The sequence below is a fragment of the Thunnus thynnus genome, chromosome 13 (genome assembly GCF_963924715.1).
Source record: "Thunnus thynnus chromosome 13, fThuThy2.1, whole genome shotgun sequence".
NCBI classification, from domain to species: domain Eukaryota; kingdom Metazoa; phylum Chordata; class Actinopteri; order Scombriformes; family Scombridae; genus Thunnus; species Thunnus thynnus.
Genome location: NC_089529.1, coordinates 322,318 through 340,821, shown reverse-complemented (window position 1 = coordinate 340,821; position 18,504 = coordinate 322,318). Strand labels below are relative to the sequence as shown.

The 18,504-nt window shown below is 39.8% G+C and overlaps 1 protein-coding gene across 8 annotated transcripts in view; it reads left to right on the top strand.

The window, feature by feature from the left end:
• Positions 1 to 1,766: 1,766 nt before the first annotated feature.
• LOC137195106 (uncharacterized) overlaps positions 1,767 to 18,504 on the top strand; it is a 65,355-nt gene continuing 48,617 nt past the window's right edge. For 2 of the 8 annotated variants that reach the window (XM_067607176.1, XM_067607178.1), the window contains exons 1-6: positions 1,767 to 1,992; positions 2,837 to 3,002; positions 3,194 to 3,308; positions 4,429 to 4,594; positions 17,101 to 17,246; positions 18,290 to 18,368. In XM_067607176.1, the coding sequence (XP_067463277.1) occupies positions 2,873 to 3,002; positions 3,194 to 3,308; positions 4,429 to 4,594; positions 17,101 to 17,246; positions 18,290 to 18,368 (636 nt within the window). In that variant the 5' untranslated portion in view covers positions 1,767 to 1,992; positions 2,837 to 2,872. The remainder of the gene's footprint in view (positions 1,993 to 2,836; positions 3,003 to 3,193; positions 3,309 to 4,428; positions 4,595 to 17,100; positions 17,247 to 18,289; positions 18,369 to 18,504) is intronic. The other 6 variants (XM_067607175.1, XM_067607173.1, XM_067607174.1 and 3 more) reach the window with 5 other exon arrangements.

Genomic DNA, 18,504 nt, shown 5'->3' with positions numbered 1-18,504 from the left:
TACCTGGACATGCCGCTAGTCACAGAGAGCAAACATGAAAGTAAAAACAGAACCGTTGTTTAATTGAAAGGTATGCGGTGTTTGTAATAGACGTTTAAATCACAGAATAGCTAACCTTCATTCAGCTTAATGCTAACTGTAAAAAGAGCCTGAATGGGAAATGATTGCATGTCTGTGAGTTTAATTTCCCCGCCTATGTTTACAAATGGTACTGGCCATATCAGCTGTGAAAAGTGTCATGCCAGCCTGTTATGTAGTGGAGTTTGCTATACAGTTGTGCTAACTCCACTGTAGATGTGATGTCAGCCCTTGCATTCATGTATTGCATCTTAGCATGTGCAATGTAATGGGTTTCAGCATATGCTATAAACTATCCTTTCCTCTCTGGTAGACAAGGTGCTAAAATAAGCCTTTAACATGCTGACATCTAATGTTTTTAGCTAGCTACAGGCATTTTGTTAGTGTTTCAGCCCTTGGTTGCATATTATGGCGCTGATTCATTTCCCCTCTGGTGGGCATTGTGCTCTGTTTCTATGCCTAAACCAGAGCTGAATAAAGAGAGAGTCACGTCATCTCTGCTCACTCCAATGGACCTTTTTTTTGATAGCAATAGCAGATTGTGGAGCCTCTTAATAGTTCCTGGAAGTTAGCAGCTAATACTAGCAGCGCAGTACAGCTGCAGCAGAATAGACTGATTGTGATGCACTTTTAAAAGGTAAGATGTTTAAATTATCAGACTGTATATTATCAGCATATCTGAATCAAATTAACATGTGCATTAAAGCATATTAGTGTATTATCCCCCACTAAATTAGCAGATTTAGGGAACGTTTTTAGATAACAGATTAGGCTAGGATAATTACTGGATAAAGTCAGCAACACATAATGTTATCCACAAACAGCCTATCAACTAAATTCCGTTCTTTTAATGCCATTTTATCCAACGATGTGGAATTTGAGATAAAGGCTTCAAACATTATATTTTGCAGGGTGGGTGAGTTAAATATTATTTAGATAACGTTATAACATTGGGGTGTGTGATTGAAGAGTGGTGGGTGGAGGTGGTGAAATGAGGATATTGATTTTGGAGAATGAGCTAGTATAATAAAGTTAATGTTACACCTAAAACAGCTATTTTTGTAATACATCACTAATGATATGGATTATGAGTGCATATTTGAGACTTCTAAACTGTAAACAAAAATGGGTTTAGTGTTTTTAGGCTTTGTGATTCTGTTGACTATCACCTGTCATGTTGCAGCTCAGCTGATTTTGGATTCATGGCAAAGGGAGAGGGATGTTGGAGTACCTAAGTGAAATTGAAAACACACAGTATATATATATACATACACTATATAGATATTGTAAATCAATGCATTTTTTGACACTAATGACCACAAATCGCACTTCTGTTTCTCTGTATCTATGCTTTCAAATTGTCCATCAAGAACTTCCTGGAACTATCCAAGGAATCTATAAAAGCCTACAGTGGCATGTCATGAGAAGACTAATGTACACCTGTAAGTAATACAATATATAATAAAAGGAATATCAGTTAGTATTCTCTGAAGTGTGTTCTTCCACTTGGTAGAGGCATTTCTTTATCAAAGGTCAAACGTCGTAGATATGTTGGATTATAGTGTGCTTCCATACAATTGGCACCAAAGTCTGGCACCATAGACCGTCGGTACGATGTAATGACCCTTCCTTCTTTTGTAGGTTCCTTGGAACCATCTGAAGTCTGCGTGATTCACGTGACGATCAAGCATTTTGAACCTCGGTTGAGGCGACTCTTTCGTTATAATGGCTCTGAACATAACCAACGAAGACAACGAATACTAGCCAATCAGAGGCAGAGTAGGGCGGGCCTTCACGGAATGCGGGTGGGAAAAAAATTCAGGCGACTGTTACTGCATCGAAACGCACAGAGCGAGATGTATATTACCAATAGCTTGCTTCTAAAAGAAGAGTAAACACAACTGTTGTATGTATGTAAGTCTTGATTTTACCACTCAGTATTGCTTATTAGGCGTTGTACATTTACACTTTTGAGTGTTGTTGGCAGTTAATAGTAGTTAGCTTTTTGTTTTTTGTTTTTTTTTAAACTAATTTAACTTACCAATGGGAAAAAGTCAGCTAGCATCTTATTGGCAGTTTTGTTAAACTGCCAAAGTATTTGGATTCAGTGTTAGCTTTAACGTTAGCTTAACGTTACATGTATCCTGTGACCAGTTGGACCGTGTAATGTGATGAGGAATATAAACTAATACTACATTGCAACTGCTCCATAGTGTTTGGATAGGCTACATATTATGGTTGTTAGCTTTAAGCTAATTGTTACAAAAAATGCCGACAGTGTAGAAAGGATCACACATTAATTTGATAGCACTGGAGGCAGAAACCCCAGTAAGTAACTAAGTAGCTTTAAGTAACGTTACCGGTGGAATGTTCCAATCCTAAACATAAAGATGCAGTCGAGTATTGACATGCATTCGGACTCAGAATTTGGAGACGAGAACTCGGACTTGTCAATTGATTAACTGAAAAAGTAATATAGATCCGATTTTTTTACTGGTCAGATTTTCCGCACATAGCCGCACTATGGTTCAAGTCACGCACACAGCGGCAGCTGCGGCACAGAGAGTGTAGCCACACACACACACACACACACACACACACACACACACACACACACACACACACACACTATGCAACGACATGTTGTATGTGTGGGGGGCTGTGGCTGCCTGTACGCTGTGTACTGCAACATGTTAAGTGTAAAAGCACCCATGAAGACAAATCGGCTTTAACAAGTTTGACCTCTCTGTACTGACAGCACCTTCTGTTGACAACTGGATTGACCAGATGAAACATGATGACTGCATTGCCATTCCCCTGTCCTGTACATTTCGGTGTTGTTACCACTGGAGGTGTACATGCTCAGTTGCACAAATACACTTTGGAGAGAAATCTGACCAAGTTGGAAAAGCTGCTGAAGAAGGGTATGGGCATGTTAGTTATGGTAATAGTACTAGTATTGTATTCTAATTGCACTTATAATACCTTTGGGCTGGCATTAGGCAAATAAAGACAAATTCAGTGCTATTATTAAATCACCCAGTGCTTCAAATAAAAGGATACTTACAGCTGAAAACCAAAATCATAAGCATGAGTATATGTTGATGCGTTCCAGGTGTTGATGTGGACTGTGTGAATCATCTTGGTCAGACCCCACTGTTCTGTGCTGCTCTGTTGGGCCAAGTGAAGATGATAGAGATGCTCTTGCATTATGGAGCTGACCCCAACCAGTAAGTCAGTGCCTGGTATTCATTCTGAGGATACACACACATATCTAGTTTTCCATTCTCAAAAGGTGTGCCTCTGAAGTATTGTTCATAATGATGGAATGGTTTTGTTTTAAAAGAAACTGAGTAGTAGGAGGAATTAGCGTCAGAGATGTGGACTTGGGTCACATGACTTGGAATAGAGTTAACTACAATGATTCATGACATCACTCAGACTTTAGCTTTTTGACCTGGAATGACTTGATATTTCTCTCTCTAAAAATGATGTTACAAAAAAGTATACAGTGAATTAACTCTTCATATTTCTGACATCAGATATAGTTTTAATTAAAAGCACCATCTGTCCCACCTGCTCTGAGGGACAGATGTGTTTAGCAGTGCACAACAACACAGTATCACATTTGGACATGAAAACATTCAAGTTAGCAGACTTCTTATTTTTATCGTTGCCTGTTTAAATGACAAATATCTCTGATGGCAGATTATTACAGCTGTAGCCACCTAATGTTAATGGTGTAAGTTACTTACCAAAAGGCCAGAATTGAACATTGTGCTGTTAATGTGCTCTCTGCAAGCCAGTATTTGTACTTGGCCAAAAATCATTTGTGAGGTAAAAGAAGCATCACTCTAATATCACAAGTGGACAGTATGTTTTTGTAGTTAATTTTACATTACATTACATTACAAATGTTCTTTGGTTGTAAACAGATGGATTCAGTAAGATATTTTACACTAGATTCAGATTTGATAAAATGACATTAAATGTCCCTATTCCCAGGAATACTACATAAAGGCATACCTGACCATTTTTCTTTTAAATGTTATAAAATGTATTTATACATTTGAAAAAGTGTTTATTATTTCTGTAAAATTACTATACTCACTGGTACTCAGTTAAAAAATTAAAAATGGGCGCAAAATGACTTGTTTAGGATTCAAAACACAAATTCTAGGACTTGGACTTGACTTGAGACTTGTTGGTCTTCGGACTTCATAACCTTGGGACTTACTTGTGACTTTAAAGAATGTCGTTGTTCTACCTCTGCTGTTTACTTTCACTGTCTTACAACACAGTGAATCATGGCTATCAGGTGGCAGCATATTGATGTCAACTTTCTTCTAGTCGCTGTGAGGATTGGAGCACCCCAGTCCATGCAGGCGTATTTTCCTGTAACCCTTCAGTGCTGAGTGGCTTGCTAGATGCTGGAGGAGATCTAAGGCTCCATGACTGGGAAGGCCGGACACCATTTGACTGGCTCATGGCTGCAAAGAAGGAAGACAGTGCCAGAGTAAGTTGCTGAGTGGAAGCAGTGTGATTTTTACTTAGGACTTGGAATGGAATGATCTTTTTGAAAGTCATAGTGTCTGTCAGTGTTCTGTCTTACTGGGTGTAGGTGGAGTGTGACATGTATAGTTGCAAAAGCAACAGTGGAAGCAGTAATAGTTTGACTGCTTAAAGGGGTTGTCCAGTGATTTAATTTAGTGACAGATTAAAAAAGAATGGTCAAAATTGAAGCAGCTGAGGCTGAGATATCATGACATTTAGTATGGATCGAACTCCGAAAACAGTGGGGGCCCAATTTTAACTGCAAGTGCAATGACAGAGCACAGAGTGGTAGGTCTTGGGTGTGCGGATAGTATGGGTGTCTGATTGCATCAGACCAATGCTATTTCAGCCATAATTCTAATGTATCTCTACTTGTAAATGGCCACACACTTAATTAATGTTACATAAAAGTATTTACACCACAGTGTGTTTAAAGAATAAATCAAGAAACGATACTTTTGCTTAAAAGAAAGTTGAAAAAAGGTGATGATAAGCCCTGGTAACTGGGACGTCTTGTTCATAAACAGGCAGAATATCAAGTTATAACTGACCAGTCTGATGTGTGCAGATGTGTGTGTGGTTATTCTGTTGCAGCCTGGTGTCATCAAGTGGTTTAATGAAGGTAAACACAGCGAGCGACTGTGTGTAATGGCACTGCACTCTGGTGCAACACTTCTCTAATCAGAGGCTGCAGATTAATAAACATATCTGTCCTGCTGCCTTCAGATGCTGCTGGGATTTTATGAACTGAAGGAGAAACTTCTCATAATAAAGTAACTGTGGACAATGGACATTGTATGCATCACCCACATTCACTTATAGATCATGCAAATTGATTCACTGACGTTCCTGTTTTAAAGCTGGAGTGCAGGAGTTTTGTCTACCCCTTCTAGCAGTGAGAGAAATTACAAAAACAGTGTTGTCACGTGCTTATGTTTTGAGTGTCACACAACTGCTGTGAAACTAATTGATTCACTATCAGAATTTGATCTGAATTTGATTTGATTTGAGCTGCATGATTAAATTATTTTATCCCCATTCGAGTTAGCAGATTCATCTGGCCAGCATGGGAATGTTAAACCTGACACAGGATTAAAACCTTCGGAATACTGTGAAATACAGAGAGATTTATCTGGCGGTGATAGGCTTAATCAGCACTGTGTGAACCTGTTTGGCAGATACTTGAATGTAATGGATGTTCATTTATATGTGAAAGTTCCACGTTGCAGGTTTAACAATATAAAGCGTTATTTTCTATGCCAACTTTGGTTAGAGAGTGTTTAATTGAAATAAATTATTTATATTTCAAGCATTATTCTGTTATTGCAGCATGTTTGCAGCAAGTATTTAGTTTGAACTTTTTGATAAAATTACCAAAGCAGCAGCAAATTGACATTGTGCCAGAAATAAATGTGATTCTAAGATGTCTAGGAACAAATTTCAACCTCATTGATTGCACTGGCTGTGATCCAACCTGATAGCATCTTTTACTAGACCCTCATTGTCTAGTTAAAAATAGAGACTTTCTCATGGACAGTGCACAGTGCACACACACTAGAGTTATCTTGTAATTCATCTTCAAAAATGGCAGTGGTTGCAAGCATGTTTTGATTTAATGATAAAATAATTACCTTTGCAAGACGAACATGAAGTATATTGTGAACTTTCTACACTATTAGCAGAGCTGGGCAGTGATCAGCAATAATAAATGAGACCAGCTGACCAACACACACTGCAGCATTAAACAACTTAAACCAACCCTGGTGCAAAGAAAATAACTTTTAATTAATAATTAATTTAGTTAAATTTTGAAATAAAAAGGCAGCGGACCATTTATCTTATCTGCCAGTTATGTTTCATATTTTATTTCAGTGGAGTAAGGACACCAGTGAATGGTTTGGCACACAGTATACTGGAGCAAGAGACTGAAAATAGTCCCCCCTTTGCTATTCATTCAATCAAGAATTGGTTTTGAATTGAGAATCGATTCTGAATCGAATTGGCATCCAAGTATCATGATAGTTTTGAATTGGAAGATAAGCATATCGTGCCAGGCTTACAAGATCATTTGTCACAACCTTTATTTTTCTTCTTTTTGTTCCATCTTCGTATAAAATTTAAATTCCTAGACACTTTGGTCTGTGAAATTTACTTAAGCACACAACACTCTAAAGGTGTGCATACAAACTGTGCACGCCACACCACGCACATTCTCCATTCGCCTTTGCCACTTTTGTCTAAAAAAATCCAGGGAAAACTCTGCTTCTGTCATAAATGTCTATTCTCAAAGGCCTGACCGATGACATTATCATAAATTATTTTCGTAATGTGTGTTCACACTGAATGTAGACTGAATTTACGCCTTGTGTTAGCTGTGCGACTGTGAAAGCTGGATATGCTTTTGCAACCAAACAGTCAATATACCAACTTTACAGATGGTAGCTGTAAGCTGGCTAGCAATTTCTGCACTAGGGCTGTCCCCAACTCAGAATTTTCATAGTCGACTCAGTCAGCACTTCAGACCATTGCATGGACTCGGAAGGGGGCGGGTGACGTGTATTCTCATCCACAGTCAGAGAGAGAGCCTACATCTCTCTATATCTTGTTATATATATTTCATTCTTATAGGCCTACATTCTTAACAACATTACATTATTCATTTGTTGCTTTCTTCAATGAGAAATATTATTCATGTCTCTGCCCAGTTATCACAGTTACAGTACAATAAAGTGTAACTGCAGAGCAGCCATCCCACACTAAACTGATATAACAGCTACATGAGTCTCATGTTTTACCTGTAGGACTCATACTGTGATGTGAAAAGATCAGATTTCCACAGTCAGAGAAATAAAAAGTTTGCGTCCTGGTATTAGTTCAGTTATAAAATCCTAGCACAGCATGTAGTGTCTCTGCTGCCGGCTACTAACAGCGCTGTCAGCTGAGGAGTTGATCACACTGGACAATAGAAGAGGAGACGGTAGAGATGCTGGTACACGTCTGTTTTAACAGGAGTTTAGCCAACTTTGCTGCATTTAACACTGGAGCTGACAGCTCAGAGCAGGAAACAGTCTCACTGCGTCAGGCTGTCCTCTGTTTGTATCACAATTATGTATTTAGGTCATTTAGAGACAAGAATCTGTAAGAATTCATAGCCTATCATGCTGTCATTTTGCTTTATGCTCTGTATAATGACGTGCCAAAAAAAGGCAGCAATTCCACTGAAAAAATACAAGTGGACTCAGGGGCTTTTCGACTGATGAATCAACTCAGCGATTTTTAAAGAGCAGCCCTTGTATGTTTATTCAGCCCTAGTATATTGTTATATTTTCACTCGTTAGGGGCCCCACCCTTCCTTTGAAGGGAAAATTTGTTAAATTAATAAGTCAATCTGAGGTTTAAGCTCTCTGATTACCAGTGACCACATGTCTCCGGCTTCTCAAAGGATATAAGAGACAATTTTGTGGATAAATGGACATTTATTTATTTAATAGCTAAACATCTTAATAATAGATGATAAAGAAAATGATAGAACACATGAATAACAACATGATAATGGAAACCTTAACTCAGTGGGGAATAGTGAAGTGAAGCTAAACTAAAGCACTCACTAAAGCCATGTTATGCCTACTGTGTTGAAGACTGTCGCTGCAGAGATGTCTTGGCAGGTCTGGGTTGAGCTTGCTGATGTGGCCTACTTGCCGGATACAGCCTGTTGGTTGCAGGATTGCTATGAGAATGTCTCTGGGCTGCTGCATTGTTGAGTTACCAGTGAGATTCAGCTGATCTTGCTTCAAGGCTACGCCATGAAAGATGTCTTCGCTGCTGGCTAAGCTCTCAGGCGATCCAGTGGATGCAGTTTGGTTTGCCACGCAGGTGAGGGCCCAACAGCGGGGCCTAACAGTCAGTCCAGCGGTCTTTCTTTGCGGTCCTGGTTCCTGGAGGCCGTCAAATGTGGAAGAAATCCCAGCCAATGTGTTGCTGTCTTGGGTTTCAGAGTGATGTGGCCGGTGATGATTTTTTTGGCTTCTTGTGAGGTTTAGTGTTGAATAAAATGTATGTATATAGGTATGTATGTATGTGTATGTGTGTATATATATATTAAAAATCCCTCTCTCATCCCCCTCCATTGGGGGGTGGTGGTGTGTCCTCCTCAAGCTCGGGTCCTCTACCAGAGGTCTGGGAGTTTTAGGGTTCTACGCAGTATCTTAGCTGTACCTAGGACTACGCTCTTCTGGACAGAGACCTCAGATGTTGTACCTGGAATCTGCTGGAGCCACTCTCCCAGTTTGTGGGTCACAGCCCCCAGTGCTCTGATTACCACTGGCACCACTGTTGCCTTTACTCCCCACATCTTTTTTAGCTCCTCTTTCAGCCCTTGGTATTTTTCGAGCTTCTTGTGTTCCTTCTTCCTGATGTTGCTGTCGCTTGGGATTGCTACGTCTATCACCACTGCCTTCTTCTGTTGTTTGTCGATCAACACAATGTCCAGTTGATTAGCCATCACCAGCTTGTCAGTCCGGATCTGGAAGTCCCACAGGATCTTAGCTTGGTCATTCTCAACCACCTTAGGAGGTGTCTTCCATCCTGACCTTGGGACTTCCAGCCCATACCCAGTGCAGATGTTCCTGTACACTATATGTCCTGTGAGTTTTGTAAACAAACAATTTCTGATTTATAGTCTGATTTTTGTTATGCCACACCCGTTTTTGCATTTGTAGCACCCCTGAATGGACGATTTGAATGAAACTTTCAAGGTATGTTTCAGGTTTCAAGTATGTGGATATACCCTGAAAGTTTTGTGATAACTGGCCCAGTGGTTGTTGACTTTGGTCTATTTATGTGCTGAGCCACACCCTTTTCAAGTTCATTGGTCAATATCTTGAAAACTATATGAGATATAAACTAACTTTATGCAACTTTTGATGAGCTTGGACCAATAATGATCCACAGAAAATTTGGTAGCAACTGGACCTATGGTTTAGGAGATGTCAAAATGGTGTTTTTCAAAAAATTCAAAACGATGGAAAATCTGTGTAGGTGCAAATAGGCGTAGCTTATATAGATAGATTTGTCTAGGCCCAAAGAATCCGGGGAAAGAAATTTTTTTGTCAGACTTATGGTTCAAAAGTTATAGGCCAAAACGTAAAGTTCGTTCGTAAAGTTCACCACCGGGCTGATTTGGGTCATATTCCTTGGGCAGCCCTTGCACACAACCTCCAATCAATGGGCCAAATCCCATGTCCCTTACATTTACCATCTCACAGGAATTTGCATAAACAATTCTGAAGTACAGCTGTGTGATATGACACTATATATTGTGTGATGAGAGAAAAATGTCTACCATGTCATATCATGTTCTATCATTTATAGTGTTGTGACGCAAATCACACTCTTTACAGCAATATTTTTCATCATTTGGAGTCTGTCCATTTTTTACACAGATTACATTGATAAATTAGTCTTCTTGGCTTTTTAGTCGTGAAGCTTTTATTGCATTTATAGTAACATAATGAGTTTAGTTGTTGTCAACTCTCCAACTCTCCACCGCTGTCTCCTCTGCTGCCTGCCCACGCTGAGAAAGAACAGAGAAGCAGCGAGACAGCAACCATAAATGACAGCAAAATGCAGTAGAGACTGTCTTTATTTATGTTATTTACCAAATGTATGTGCACTTGTTTAATTTCAGCTCAGTTTGAGAGTGTCTGCTGCTTTTGGCTGTCATTTATGGTTGCGCTACTCTCCTTTGCTCTCTATGGTTCACTGCTGGGGGGCTGAGCCCTCAGTGTGTGCTGCACACACAGGAGAGAGTGAAGCAGGTGAAGTACTCAAGTTGATGACATCTACACTTGTTACGTTACTGTAAGTGCAACAAAAGCTTGGGGAGTAAAAAACCAAGAACAGTAATTACTTAATTTAATCCGTGCAAAGGATGGACAGACAGCGGGGGAGGGAGGGGGGCATGGACCAACTATTTATTAATTGAATTAAAATGTGCTATATTGGGATAGGTATCGTTATCAGAATATGAAATGACCTCTATTGGGATATGAGATTTTGGTCATATCACCCAGCCCTATTCTGTTGAAGAAAAATAATAAATAATTAAAGCTGCAAGCAGCAATGAATGGACCCTCGCACCCTTGTGCATGTTGGGGCCCGGCGCAGTCGAAGGGGTTTTATGGCAGGCATGCAGATGTGTTCAGGACATTCTCTGTTTTCACTATGTGGTGCCAGAGAACACCCATTAAGTGTACATCATGTTGCTGTATATCAACTGTAGACAACACCTTGAAAATTTAATGTAAATCACATGATGTTTGTCATGTAAGGCTGACTTCCTGTTGTCAGTAGGTGGAACTATGACTATGACTCAATATTGATATATAGATGTGTTCAGGCCAGGATTCTTATCAAGCATGAGAAGTTTGGTGGAGGTTGGACAATGTACTAGAGATGTGCAGAGGGCCCAGTATTTGTATTTGTATCTGTATTTGTTAAGGCAGCAAAATTATTTGTATTTGATTAGAGGCTTAAAAGTCCTGTTTTTGTTTTTATTATGCTTTTAAGTTTAGAAAATTTAAGTGTCAGTAACTCCAGGAGTGATGTCCAAATTAGGAAAAGTGCGTCATGTAGGTGGATGTGACTCCCCTCGTTGAGACCTGCTGATAGACGTAACAGTGGAGCAGACGAGAGAGACTGAGAAAGAGATGTAACTGACCTGCATGCTGGTACATGACTTTTTTTTTTTTCCTTCCCGAAAACAAATAATTTTAAAAATATTTGTATGAAACAAATATTCGTAAGAAACCCACTATATGTGCATTGCTGAATAACGTATATGTATTCGGGCACACCCCTACAATGTACATTCAAGTTACAGCAACTTCCTGCTTTGTGGCGTAAGGTCAAAGTTTGCTGCGTCGCCATGGCAAAGGCATTCAATGAAAATTTAAGATTTTGATAACTCTTCATTGTAAAAGTCTTTAGATGACACTGACCAAATTTGAAGTCCGTCGAGTTAAATCTCTGGGAGGAGTTCGTTAAAATACAAAGCCTGGAAATGGCAAAAAGTGTGCAAAAATTTAAAAGTAAATTCAAAATGGCTAACCAGTAGGTGGTGCCAGTTGCCAGTAGGCTGCATTGTTGCTATGATTCAATATGGGCCTGTATGAGTCCTCAGACTGGGACTGTTATCAAACATGTGAAAATTGGGAAAGATATGACGATATGGAGTGGAGTTACAACAGTTTGTCTTGCAATGGCGAAACATCGAAATTCGCCGCACCGCCAAGGCAACAGTGTTCAATGAAAACTCACAATCTTCACAATATAGCATCATCGAGGTCTCAAATTTGACATTGATCAGTTCAACCTGCTAGGCAGAGGCTGTAAAAGTACAGCACCTGTAACTTCCTGTTGCCAGTAGGTGGCGCTATGACTATTACTCAATATTGACACATAGATGTGTTCAGGTGACGACCTTCATCAAGCATGAGAAATTTGGTGAAGATTGGACAATGTAGCCTACTTTCAAGTTAAAACGACTAACGAAATTAGTTAATTAAAACGAAATTCGACGCATTGTCATGTCAAGGGCATCCAATGAAAACTCAAAATTTTGATAACTTTTCATTTTTAAGGTCTTTAGATGACAATGACCAAAATTGAAGTCACTCGGATTGAATCTCTAGGAGGAGTTTGTTAAAATACAACGCCTGGAAATGGTAAAAAATGTGCAAAAAATTGCAAATTGAATTCAAAATGGCTGACTTCCTGTTGGATTTAGGGTATGGCTCCAAGAGGATTTTAAGTGTGTCTGGCCATGTTACATGTCCCTACCAAATTTCGTTCATGTCCGTCAAGTTTGAAAGAGGGGCTTCAAATTTGAAATTTTCTAGGGGGTGCCCTTGAGCCATTTTGTTGGGCATTTTGTGCCTTTGCACCGTTCGGTGCTTGGGCCCTAATAATAAACCAGCACAAAAATAATGGGGTTTCAACCCTTCAGGATTTGACCCTTAATTCACGAAAGACAATTAGAAAACTAACGCCTGGGACACACAGGCTGCGTGAACCTCAGCAGTGAGTGTGCGTCGCTGAACTGCTGCGTCTCGCACGCTTGCAGCGTCCACACAGACAGCGTCCACACAGACAGCATTGCTGCTGCAGCACTTATGCTGTCAACAGATCGTTTTTTCCTTGTCTATTTTTGCTGAGAACCGCGCACGTCATGCTGAAAAAATAGGTGAGACCCCGAATCTCTAGATGACATGACGCAGCAGCCATGCGTGAGACACTGTGTAGCTGCTCTAACTTGTTAACATGGAAGCTGAAATGAAAAGCAAGAGGTTCCGCGACACACACGCGCTGCTCACGCCTGTGTGTCCCAGGCGTAAGATAAGATGAAACAGTGTTTCTGATCTTAGACAAAGACCAGCTTAAAGAGATGAGGTCAACTTCAGGCACTTTTATCAAGTTACAGAGTTTTTGGGCATGGATAAAGTGTTTCGCGCCACAAGCGCTTATGAATGTATAATTTTTTTGTCTCAAAAAAAATGTGTGTTACTAAAATGGTGGCGTGTGTTTTGACTTAAAATGGTAGAGTTTATGATCTCCTAATTCCTTATTCTTAGGGTAAGGCAAGGCAAGTTTATTTATATAGCACATTTCAGCAACAAGGCAATTCAGGGTGCTTTCCATAAAACATTAAAAGCATTGAGATAAAGTGCAAAAGACAGACACCATAAAAGGACATTTAAATACAATTAAAAGCAGTCATTAAAGAGCTAAGAGAATAGAAAATAAAAACAAGCTAATGTTGGATTTGGCAGGAGTGAGATTGGTTATTAGTAATGATTAATAATTATCAGTGATAATTATGAACTATAAAGTCAAGAAATTATTAATATTGATTAATAATACAGGGCACCAACTGTTTGAGAGCCTCACATCATTTGTTGAGACACCAACAAATGAACACAGAAGGTGACTGACTCTCAATCAGCCACTTTTTACAACAGATAAAAGCAATAAGGACAAAAGACTTCTCTTTAAAGATATAACAGGGTTCTTTAAACAATAGCAAAGTTAACAAAGTTAGCCAATGCTTTGATCAATAAATCACTATCCTAAAATCTAATTCTACCCAAGCAATAACATACATCTATTCACAGTGAAAACACATGCAAGTGGGACTGTGTGTGTGTGTTTGTGTATGTGTGTATGTGTGTGCACGTGTGTGTACGCACATGTGTTTGGGCGGCAAGATGGCGATGTGATCTGGTGTGATGACATGGTGTGAGAGTTTAGATAGTGGATGTGACTATATGTGGAAGTCACATCACGCCTGAGAACCAACTGGCGGGGCAGTCAGATGTGTAAGAAGATGCGTGTGTGTGTATGTTAGTAGCAAGAGAGGGAGGAAAGAGGATGAAAGTGACTGTGAGGAGGGGAGAGAAGCGGCTGCTTTGTCCACAGAGAGGGCGCATATGGACGGCAGTCTGTTACACACTTTGTTTGATTTCCGATTGACAAAGAAACTTACTTTCTCACTCATGGTTGCACAAACACAGCAGTCCCGAGTAGGACAAACACAAGACAGTCTAGCGTGGTTAACACAACTAAACAGGCAGCAAACTTCAAATACTCCTCAGAGTAAAGCAGCACAAAGGGACTTGGCGGTCCATCAATTCACAACAAACAACATGAGCAATAAAGCTTAAAAAGCTAAAACTAACGACAGACAATATAACACTGTCTCTGCCCAGCCTCTTACTTGGTCAGAAAGCATGCAGGGTGTGCGTTTCAGTCCTCAGTTCCTTGGCTCGGATGCTGATGGGGCCATCCTCGCACTCTGTTGCCAGGTCTGACAGCAAGCTGATCCTCAGTGTTGTGGCAGAGAAAACAGCGGAGCCCAATTAGATGAAGAAGAGCGGGGCAGAGAAGTTATCTGCATCTCCGCGAAGAAATCCTTTTCTTCCTACTGCAGGCAGTGAGAGTTCTGGGTTGCAGCAGCAGTAGTCTCTCTTGGATCCGGTGATTGTGTTCGGCGAACATGGGCGAATACTCGTCTTGTCCAGCAAGGGGAGAATCTTCCAGTTGGTGGGGAAGTACATGTGCATGGGGTTACCTCCTTTAGTAAACTGACTCACAGAGGCAACAGAGCTTCACCCCAGTGCAGTTACAATGGAATGGCAAAGATGTCTGTCTCCAGCTGGTACTTAAAGGGGTGGTGACATCACAGCTGCATTGCCATGACTCCCAGTTGTGTTGGTGCGTCTCTGCCAATGAGGGACTTCCTCAAACATTAGGTCTGTATCATTATCAAAAACATAAATGTCTGTAATAATAGAAAATGCACAAAGGTCAAAACAACTGTTTAGGTGATCACAAATAAAATGAAGGCAGTTGACGCTCTGTAGGTTTAAAAGAATTTGCTATGCCAGTCAATAGATGACAGTGTTGTCACACAGTGAGAAATGTAATAAAATAAGATTCTATTAATTCAGTCATCTTGTATTGCACGGTTATCAAAGTTAGACCATTCTTCATGAAATTTCATGCTAGGCAACATTATCTCTTTAGACAGCTTAATTCACATTATTAAGACTTAGCTGGAATAGGAGGTATACCAATGTCAAGTCAACTAAGGAATGCACTTCACATTTGGGGGTGGCTGTGGCTCAGGAGGTAGAGCGGGTCATCCGCTAATCGGAAGATCGGCGGTTTGATTCCCAGCTCCTTCTGTCCACACGTCGATGTGTCCTTGGGCAAGATACTTAACCCCTAATCGCTCCTGATGGCAGTGTGTGAATGTGTGTGAATGATTAGATTTCCTCTGATGGGCAGGTTGGGACCTTGCATGGTAGCCCCTGTACCCATTCAGCGTATGAATATGTGTGAATGGGTGAATGTGATTTGTAGTGTAAAAGCGCTTTGAGTGGTTGGAAGACTAGAAAGGTGCTATACAAGTACAAGTACAGTCCATTTATTGCAGTCTCTTAAGATAAGTTAGCCCCCAAAGGGAGTCTCTGTGTCCACGTTTAATGTTATCTGGTCTCTTCTCCAGTTCAAATGACCCAAGGGTCATTTAGCCAGGTCAGATTCAGGGTCTGAAATTAAAACCCACCAAGTGATGTGAGTAGATTTTCTGTTTGGCGGTAAATCTCAGAAGGCTATCCGCCACACTGGCAGGTAAATGTGCCTGCCAAAATAGTCATGTAATAAAATATCTTGTATCATGGCTCAGAGGAGATTACTCATGTTGATTACTCATTTGTCTTTTACACATGTCTAAACAGTGCCACGAAACTGTAGGAGCGCTCAAGATGGTCTGAGGCGAAGGAGCACCAGCCACAGATGGTCTCGAGCACTCCTAGTTTCGCAGCACTGTTTACCATATGGGACATCAGCTACTCAACATCGCAGCTCTCCCTTAAACTGTCACTTGCTGTTGGTTTGCTGCTAGCTACTGTCAAATAAATAGGTATTATGTGGCGACATTTACAAGGAGTATGCAGCCTATATGTGACACAAAAAGGCAGTTTATTATTTTGGCCGTTAAAAAATATTCTTGGCCAATGGATTTTTTTCATCTGCCAGTCCCCTTGGCAGGTGAGTCAAAAAGTTCATTTTGGACACTGGTCATGGTGTTCTCAGGAGGTTTGGCTAACCTCCATTCTGTCAAACCCGCACTTGGGAGAAGAGGTGAAAAGGGGTCAGTTTTGAAAAATTCAAGAACAAGCAAGGCTGTCCTCCTACACCAGTATGTTTTTAATATCTTATTTATGAAACAGTTCCAGGGTTGTACCTGAGGGCAGATGTCATAATTCAAATAAGTAAATGAGGGCTAACAGAGTTACGGCAGCTCATATTAACACTAATGTGGAAAAAATGACTCATAAACATGAGCATACATGAGAGTAGAAATGTAATTGATAGCTTATTCACATGCGATGTGCAGTGGCCTGCTTCATTAATGGTTGAAACAAAGTATTGTTTACACTTAATACAAATCTGTTCTGGTCAGATTGGCCAAATTATGTTTTAAGGTGTTATATTGGTATTTATATGAGCCTTGTTTTTACATTGTTATCTACTGTGGATTTATGAAAAGTTATGTAAAAGACTTGATGTAATCTATAAAAGGGAAAACTAGGGGGCCAAATATCTTTGTTGGAGGGCCAGATTTGGCCCACAGGCCACTTTTTTCCTATGACTTATGTAGAGTGTTGCTATTGCTCAGTGTTTACTAAGAGATATGTCCAGGAGATATTGTAGAACATGTTACATGTTGGGATAGTATTCAAAATGCTCTACAGTCTAAAAAAATGTTCACTTGTAAACCAAATTTTGCCCAGTTTTAATAGATGTCCAAATGTCTGTTGAATATCTAAAGCCACCAAATTTTATTAGAATCAGTGGTTTGTTTAGTCCTGCTGCTGGGAACTCAGAGGGTTTCTATCTCATCAGATGCACGACTTCCTGGAAAGCTGCATATTCTCCATGCAACATCTGTATCAGGACCCAGCCATGAGGAAGCTCTACTGTAGCCCATTCCACATCTCAACCTCCATCTTGTTACACCCTTCATCTATGCTGGATCGCATAAAATTATGGTATGATGTGTGAAATGCAATATTAATCATACATTTACAATTACACTGTCTTTTTGCTTTCTGTAGTGAGAAGTTTTCTTAATAATTTTCTTTTTAGGGAACATTTTATGATTTTGAGAAACCTGAATAGCTGGAAAAAGACATTTTTGTTTAATTCTACTGAAAAAAGCAAATGTGCGCAAAATACTATCATATCGAATCCTAAAAATATTTGTTAAACAAGACACACTGATCCAACAGAAAGAAAAGGGCCCCACCAAGCACTCAAGTTAATGTAGGAAACAACTGATTGAATGCTGGAAGCAGACATCACTAAACTCTCCTTCTCTGCTAGGCAATCTCCAGTGGTCCTCATTCCTAAAAAAGATTGGAGCCCAATGTTCAGTGTGAACTACATGAAACTTAATGCAGTGATGTACACAGATTATCTACATCCTACTGAACAGGAAATACTACAGTTTAATACTAGAAATGGTATTTTAGTATTTTGAGGGAATTATCAGCAAATTCTGCTTGCTTGAGCCTGGAATGTTTTAGCATATGTTGGTGTGTGCATTGTGGTAATGGAGCTGGTCAGTCATTGCTTCTACCTTTCATGCTAAAATGGTGCAGAGCATCATCCAACAAGTGGAGGATTTATTTATAGTATATTGGAGGGCACAAGATTGCACTAATGTGACAAATTAGTGTCTTAAGAACAATGGTGCAAAACAACATGGCTGCATACAACACATGCTCCTTCCCTGACACTGCACATAGTATGTATGGCCATACGCTCCCATATAACCACTCAGACGTATCTGATATGAGGTATGCTGTAAAACAGAGTGTCAGGCATTTGTCCATTTCAAATATAGTGCACTTTAAGAGGAATTTTTGTTCTGCTAAAAATATTACCACGTAATCTAACATATATGAAAGAATAACATCTGTATCATCGATATCAAAAAATTTGATCAAAGACCATTTTTATGAATAATTATTAGCTGTTGTGTAATCTATAATGCAAGTGATATGTTTGTGTGTGTTTCTACTCCATTTAGTGGAACTGACATGCAGCTCAATAAGAGGACAAACAGCAATTCTTCCTGTACAGCAGCCCACTGTTTAGGCTTCGGAAAGGTATTTCACATCAACATATAGAGTAGCCATTTACATGTTGTTATGTGTGCAGTCAGTGTTTGGGAGTAGTGATAGTAGAATCACTGCAAGTTTAACTATATTTTCCAATCATGTTTAGGTCGCATAGTTATTTTCA